Here is an 8,111-nt window from a genome sequence, read left to right as displayed (position 1 = left end):
GATAACTATATTTTGTACAACAAAAATTTGGAAATTGTAGACAATATAACAAGGTGGGGAAATTTGAAAAAGTAGTTTGACAAAAGGAGACAAATTTTGTGGTTCAGTTATGTACCATCAAACATGTACCTACCGGCCAACCTTAGGTAGAATTCAGGTTGAGGAATGAGGATGTGCCGCTAGTTAAAACCCCACTTATCTTCAGGTTAATTGGTGCATAATAGAGATTCCATTTCAACTTTATGGAATGAGTTTATGTCGTCCTCTTATATCATATATCATATCATATATATCTTGAAAAGCTAAGCGTGCCATCCCATCATTTTGTTAACAGCCACTCCCACAGTCAACCAAGGCTTTGTCCATTTACTTTTCTTTTCTTTTTTCTATCAATTCTATATTTTCTCGCTTTTGATTTTGATTGGAACCAGTTGGTATCAAACCAAAGAGGCACCATTTGAAATTTTGAAATTCCAAAGACTACTGGATGGAGAAGCTCTATAATATTATTATGGAGTGTGTGGAAAGAATATCAAATCTATTCATTCGTCCTTTGTCGGCCATCACAAACCTTAACATATGTAAAGGATCTCTTAGTCTCTCAGATGAACTTGTCGTTCAAAGAATGTGATGTCTTTTAGTCCTTAATTTATCCACTATTAAGCTAGAATGTATGTTCCCGTTATTATGGCAAGTATCACTCTAGCTGTATTGTCCATTACAAAAATTTCAACCCTTTTGTGAATCTTATAATTTGCTTCATTTCCCATTTCTACTTAGAGCAGAAGAAAGTATGCACCTTTAGTATAGAAAGTGTACATAATTTGCATCTGCAAGTGCTCTTAGTAGATCAGCATATGGAGAATAATTCACGTGCATTGGTTTTTACGCTGATATTTACTCTTTCAACTGTTGTGTTATATTGTCCTTCTGAAGGACTCAATGCAGAGGGTGAATACCTTCTTGAAATGAAAAGGAAATTTTCCGACAAATACAGGTACCTGGAGAATTGGAACTCAAGTGATTCCACGCCTTGTGGGTGGAAGGGTGTGAACTGCAGCATGGGAAGCAATCCAGTGGTGGTGTCTCTCGACTTGCATTCGATGAACCTCTCCGGATCTTTGGCTCCCAGCATTGGTAGTTTGGTTTACTTGTCTCGCCTTAACCTCTCTGGAAATTCCTTGACTGGGATTATACCCAAACAGATTGGAAACTGCTCAAGCTTGCAAGTTCTTGCTCTCAACAACAATCTTTTAGAAGGCCGAATTCCTGTTGAAATCGGCCAGCTTTTGGATTTAACAGAATTGTACGTTCACAACAACAGACTGTCTGGGCATTTTCCAGTGGAAATTGGTAACCTTTCTTCACTCACAGTATTTACTGCATACACCAATAATCTCACTGGATCTTTGCCAAGTTCTTTCGGCAACCTTAAGAGCTTGCGACGCTTCCGAACCGGTCAAAACATGATATCAGGAAGTCTACCCCAAGAGATAGGTGGATGTCAGAGCTTGGAATATCTTGGTTTAACTCAGAATCAGATAAGTGGTGAAATTCCAAAAGCACTTGGGCTGCTCAAGAACATAAAATTTTTGGTCCTTAGGGAAAACAACTTCAATGGGGCCATACCCAAGGAGCTTGGAAACTGCACAAATTTAGAGGTACTGGCTCTATATAGGAACATGCTTGTGGGATCAATCCCAAGGGAGCTGGGAAACCTTGTGCTCCTAAAGAAGTTGTACCTTTACCACAATGAGTTGACAGGAGAAATTCCAAGAGAAATTGGGAACCTTACTCTTGCTACTGAGATTGACTTTTCAGAGAACCTGTTGACCGGAAGAATACCAGCTGAGTTGGCTAAGATTCCAGGGCTACAATTGCTTCATCTCTTCCAGAATGTGCTTACCGGTGTCATCCCAAATGAGCTCACAACTTTGAAGAACCTGACTGATGTTGATCTCTCTATCAATTATCTCAGAGGTACTATTCCTGTTGGATTTCAGGACTTGCTCTACTTGACCACCTTGCAACTCTTCAACAACTCACTAACTGGTTCCATTCCTCGAGCGCTCGGAGCCAACAGTCGACTCTGGGTGCTTGATGTATCATTCAACAACTTGGTGGGAAGAATTCCAGTTCATCTATGCCAAAATTCTAAGTTGATGCTGTTGAACTTGGGTTCAAACAAGCTCAGTGGAAGTATCCCTTATGGGATTTTAAGATGCAAGTCTTTGGTGCAGCTTCGTCTCTTTGCTAACAACTTTCGAGGCAGGTTTCCTTCCACTTTGTGCAGACTTGTTAATCTTTCTGCACTGGAATTGGATCAGAATGACTTCACTGGTCCTCTTCCTCCACAAATTGGTAACTGCATAAGCTTGCAGAGACTTCACCTTTCCAACAATCGTTTTTCGTCTGAGCTGCCAAAAGAAATGGGTAACCTCTCGCAGTTAGTGACCTTTAATGTCTCAACAAATTATCTTTATGGTAGATTACCTTTGGAACTGTTCAATTGCAAGAAGCTCCAACGGCTTGATCTCAGCCATAACAAATTTGTAGGTCCTTTTCCAGGTGAGATAGGAACTCTTTCTCAGTTGGAGCTTCTGAGATTCACAGGAAATAACTTTTCAGGGCAAGTTCCAGCGTCAATAGGGAAACTTGTGCGCTTGACTGAATTGCAAATGAGTGAAAACTCGTTCAGTGGTTGCATACCGGCCGAGTTGGGTGCCCTCTCGGCCTTACAGATCACATTGAATCTCAGTCATAATGAACTCACAGGCCAAATCCCCTTTGAGCTTGGGAAACTTAACATGCTAGAATCCCTCCAACTCAACAACAACCATTTGAGTGGTCAAATTCCATCCACCTTTGTGCAACTATCAAGTTTGTTGGCCTGCAACTTCTCAAACAATGATCTTTCTGGGCCTTTACCTTCCTTACCCTTCTTCCAGAACTCGACATCCAGCTGCTTCTTTGGAAATAAAGGACTGTGCGGTGGAATTCTTCGCCCTTGCCCGAAAAATGCTTCGCCCTCTCCAAATAAACTAGGGAAGGTACTGGCTATAGCTGCAGCTGTCGTTAGTGCTGTTTCTTTAGTTCTGATTGTGGTAATTATATATCTCATGATACGTCCGGTGGATTCCGTTTCGCCACAGCTAGACGTTGACACATCACATGCTCCACCTGTTTCAGACATGTACTTCTTCTCAAAGGAGGTCTTAACATTCCAAGACGTGGTTGAAGCCACTGAAAATTTCCACCCCAAATATATCATTGGAAAAGGTGGCACTGGTACTGTGTACAGAGCAGATATATCAACCAGTGACACAATTGCTATTAAGAAGCTAGATTTGAGCCGGGAAGGCGTGGTCTTAAATGACAGCTTCCGCGCTGAAATTTCTACCTTGGGAAAAATACGTCACAGAAATATTGTGAAATTGCATGCCTTCTGCACCTATCATGGCTCAAAACTAATACTTTACGAGTACATGGCTAAGGGTAGCTTGAGGGAGTTATTGCAAGGAGCAACTTGTAGTCTTGATTGGCGTAAAAGATTTAGAATTGCCCTTGGAGCTGCACAAGGACTATCTTATTTGCACCATGATTGCAAGCCTAGGATAATCCACCGTGACATTAAGCCTAGTAACATACTCATTGATCATGAATTTGAAGCTCATGTTGGTGACTTTGGCTTGGCAAAGCTGATTGATGTGTCAACGTCTAAATCAGTGTCTGCAGTTGCAGGTTCTTATGGCTACATTGCCCCAGGTGAGTAATATTCATCCAAACATATTTTCCTCTTATTAGTCAATCTTCCACTGTACTTGATTCCCTTATCCTTTCAATTTAGTTTATATGGTTTAAAAGTTCGGTAATCAGTCCTTATATTGTACAAAAACTAAGTTCATTATAGTTAACAATTTCTAAGTTCATTATATAGTCTATATGGTTTTAAAATTGTGATATATACGTGTATAAAAAATTTAAAAAGAAAATGTCTTATCAATTATCATCAACTATTGGGGCTTAACTTTATCACAAAATTTTCAAATTAGAGAGAGGTGTTGAAAATGTTTGTAATATAACGATTTATTAGAAATGTTTACACCATCGGAACATGGTTGATATTATTCTACTCAATGTTAAGGACTTGATTACAAATTTTTAAGCTATAGAAATCTAATTAAAAATTGTTGGAACCTTGATTCTTTTTCATTATAACTAACTCACAGCTTATGATTCTGGATATCTTGTTTAACATCTTTCAAGACATAAATTCTGTTGTATAATTGATGGTTCTAACATCTTAACAGAGTATGCATATACCGTGAAAGTGACTGAAAAATGTGACGTATATAGCTATGGTGTTGTCCTTTTGGAGCTACTGACTGGCAAGAAGGCAGTGCAACCAATAGATCAAGGTGGTGATCTCGTGTCATGGGTGAAAAATCATATACACAAACATTCTTTATCACTGGACATTTTTGATACTCGATTGAACCTGCATCTATTGGATAAAATACTTGTTGCTCAGATATGTGATGTCTTGAAAATTGCTGTGATATGCACTGATACGTGTGCTTCAAGGCGCCCGAGTATGCGCAAAGTTGTGTCAATGCTTGTAAGTTCTAGTAATCGAGTAGAGCAACCATCTTCATTATCTTCTCCATGTGAAGAATCAAGATGCTAATAAACCTGAATAATTTGTGTAAAGTGTAAAGAAAGTTTAACTTGTTTAACATGGTACTAATTTCAGTGCATGTATTAATCTTTCGTAATAACAAATTTATAAAAATTAAAATATGCTTCCTATTTCGAAAGTGGAACAAAAAACATCTTGCTTAAAAGATAATTTCTTTACCATGTTGATTAAGTTTACATTTACTATGTATTTAAGTTATAAGTAAAGGAATTAATCGTCACATTATATATATATATATATATATATATATATATATATATATATATATATATATATATATATATATATATATATATATATATATTGATTGATAATAAATAGATGAAAAACTATTCAATAATTAATATTTTGACGTTATTTAATTCAACAGATTTTGATATGTTTATAAATAAATTTTTATTATTGTCACGTATTATGTATTTGTCCCACGACATAAAATTTTGAATCTATCCATCTTCACTATAAAGCTTTAGAATGGTGACGAATCCAAAAAATTTGACAATTAGAATAAAATATATTAATAATTTATTGATTTAAGTACTTGTTATTTCTTATAATTTAATAATTTTTTACTTAGCTTCTTATAGTTTAAGAGTTTATAGTCGAATTATTATATTCGGTAAAAAAAATTGTTTAATTAGAACCTTAGTACTTATCTTTAAAAACATATCCCTTAATCCTGAAATATTTGTTTTTAAAAAATTTTATAATTCATCGTATATCAAATATAAAAATAAATATTTTTAAAAAGTTAAAAAAATCCTAATTGAGAATTTTTTTATCTAATATAAGGATTTAACATAATATCAAAATTTTAAATTATAAGGACTTAAAAAAATGATAAAACAATAAAGACTAATAAAAAATTAAACCTTATTCTTTTAATTATATTATGGTATTGTAAAATATGATTAATTTTAAAATTATATAACTAACAAATTAAAATACTAAAATAGTAATTTAAATAACAATATATACTTTAGAATTCGATTATTGTAAGTTTCATATTAAAAAAATAAATAATTTTTAAAGTATAAATACAATTAATATGTCTCTTTATATATATGTTATAAAATAATCATTTAAAAAATCATTTTTCTTAAGATTACAAAACCAACTATTTATTTTTTTGTGATTGTGGATGATTATTTTTATGAAAATTACGAACCTACGATTTTCCTACGTTAAGTTTTTGGCGCTGTTATCGGAGAATTGCTAATGTGCATGGTGTGCGGAATTTCATTAACATTTTTGCAACTCCGTACAACTAACCAGCAAGTGCACTGGGTCGTCCAAGTAATACCTTACGTGAATAAGGGTCGATCCCACGGAGATTGCCAGGGTGAAGCAATCTATGGTTATCTTGTAACTCTTAGTCAGGAGATTAATAATAAAAAGAATTTTGTTTGTGAAAAGTAAAAGAGCATGAAAAGAATGGTACTTGTTATTCAATAATATAGAGCAAGTTGAGGTTTCGGAATTGCTTTGTCTTTTGAATTTCTGTTTTTCTACTGTCTTCTTCTTCCAAAAATGCATGTCCCTTCCATGGCAGGCTGTATGTTGGTGGATCACCGTTGTCAATGGCTATCATCCGTCCTCTCAGTGAAAACATGTCCTCTACGGTTTCCTGCATGGCTAATCATCTGTCGGTTCTCACTTGTGTCGGAATAGGATACATTTATCCTTTTGCACACTGTCACTGCGCCCAACATTCGCGAGTTTGAAGCTCGTCACAGTCATCCCATCCCAGATCCTACTCGGAAGACCACAGACAAGGTTTAGACTTTTCGGATCTCAGGAATGCTGCCAATTGGTTCTAGCCTCTACCACGAAGGTTCTGATCTCACGAGTTTGAGTGCTTTGTTGTCAGAAGATGCAGGTCAAACTCGTGGATTAGAAACCCAAGAGATATGCACTCAAGCTGTCGCCCAATGACTACGTTGAGCTCATGTAGAGCGGAAGTGGTGTCAGGCACGCGTTCATAAGTTGGGGAATGATGATGAGTGTCACAGATCATCACATTCTCCATGTTGAAATATGAGTGAGTATCTTATAATAGAAACAAACGTGATTGAATAGAAAACAGTAGTAATTGCATTAATCCATGGAAACATAGCAAAGCTCCTCGCCCCCACCTATGGGATTTAGAGGTTCATATTGTAGAAGATACAATAGGATTTGTCAAAATTTCATAAGTTCCAAAATAATTCACTAAAAGTAGTTTTTATACTAAACTAGTAACCTAGGTTTATAGAGAATGAGTAACTAGATGTAGAGAGTGCATAAATCCACTTTCAGGGCCTACTTGGTGAGTGTTTGGGCTGAGCTTCCTAGCTTCCTAGCTTTCCTGTTTTTAGAGTTAAACGCCAGCTTGGATGCCAGTTTGGGCGTTTAACTCCAGCTTTGGTGCCAGTTCTGGCATTTTACGCCAGAAAAGGGTCTCTGGTGGGCGTTTAAACGATAGTTTGGCCCATCAAATCTCAGAAAAAGTATAGACTATCATATATTGCGGGAAAGCCCAAAATGTCTACTTTTCAACGCAATTGAGAGCGCCCCAATTGAGTTTCTGTAACTCCAGAAAATCCACTTTGAGTGCAGGAGGGTCAGAATCCAACAGCATCTGCAGTCCTTTTTCAGCCTCTGAATCAGATTTTTGCTCAGGTCCCTCAATTTCAGCCAGAAAGTACATGAAATTACAAAAAATACACCAACTCATGGTAAAGTCCAGAAATGTTATTTTTACATAAAAATTAATAAAAATACAACAAAAAGTGAGTAAAACATGCTAAAAACTATATGAAAACACTACCAAAAAGCGTATAAAATATCCGCTCATCAGTGCGCTTGTTATTGGTTATTGTTAATATGTTGATATTATGAATAACTTGATTTTTGGTTTGTTTACTAGTTTTTTGCTAGTTTTAGGAATTTATTTTCCTTGTTTTCTTGGTAGCTTTTGTTTTTATTTTCTTTTTCTATTATAAATTCTCACCTTTTTGGCTATAAGCTGAGTTTGATTCTAATTATGTTGTAGGAAATGGGAATTTCAATGAGAATATGTATTAAGTATGGGAAAATCAAAGGTTGGAGGAGCCTCAAGCATATGGACAATCTTCATGGAAACAACCTCCTCTTACATACTATGAGCATAATTCAATCCATGATGCATACTTGTTCCAAAGGTTACCTGAAATGAAGAGGTCAATCTCAGATGAGATCTTCTAGATTGATCAAGGCTGCCGTGCCCGACTTGTAGGAGTGGGAGGTGTTGCGGGTCCTCGTTCAACGGAGGGGGTGGTTCCTGCAAGAGACTCCGATGCTTAAGCCAGTACCGGCTTTAGGCAGATTTTTTTGTAGAATTGGAGTATCAGTTATACTTGGGTACTCCAGTGTATTTATAGTATTGATTAAT

At 36.1% G+C, this 8,111-nt stretch overlaps 1 protein-coding gene across 1 annotated transcript; it reads left to right on the top strand.

Moving 5' to 3' along the window:
* Window positions 1-296: 296 nt before the first annotated feature.
* LOC112711009 (uncharacterized) lies at window positions 297-4,755 on the top strand. Its single transcript, XM_025763521.3, has 2 exons — window positions 297-3,765; window positions 4,311-4,755. Exons 1-2 carry the CDS (start codon window positions 858-860, stop codon window positions 4,685-4,687), a joined length of 3,285 nt encoding a protein of 1,094 aa, XP_025619306.1. The 5' UTR covers window positions 297-857; the 3' UTR covers window positions 4,688-4,755.
* The last annotated feature ends 3,356 nt before the right edge of the window (window positions 4,756-8,111 follow it).

Source organism: Arachis hypogaea, chromosome 9, assembly GCF_003086295.3.
Source record: "Arachis hypogaea cultivar Tifrunner chromosome 9, arahy.Tifrunner.gnm2.J5K5, whole genome shotgun sequence".
NCBI lineage: Eukaryota > Viridiplantae > Streptophyta > Magnoliopsida > Fabales > Fabaceae > Arachis > Arachis hypogaea.
The sequence above is the reverse complement of the archived record's forward strand: the minus strand, read 5'-3'. Positions and strand labels throughout refer to the sequence as shown.

What these genes read in the sequence shown, in the direction of transcription:
- LOC112711009 (XM_025763521.3), top strand. Translation starts at nt 858, where the DNA reads ATGGAGAATAATTCACGTGCATTGGTTTTTACGCTGATATTTACTCTT. An exon ending in TTATGGCTACATTGCCCCAG is followed by an intron (nt 3,766 to 4,310) that starts GTGAGTAATATT and finishes ACATCTTAACAG; the next exon opens with AGTATGCATATACCGTGAAA.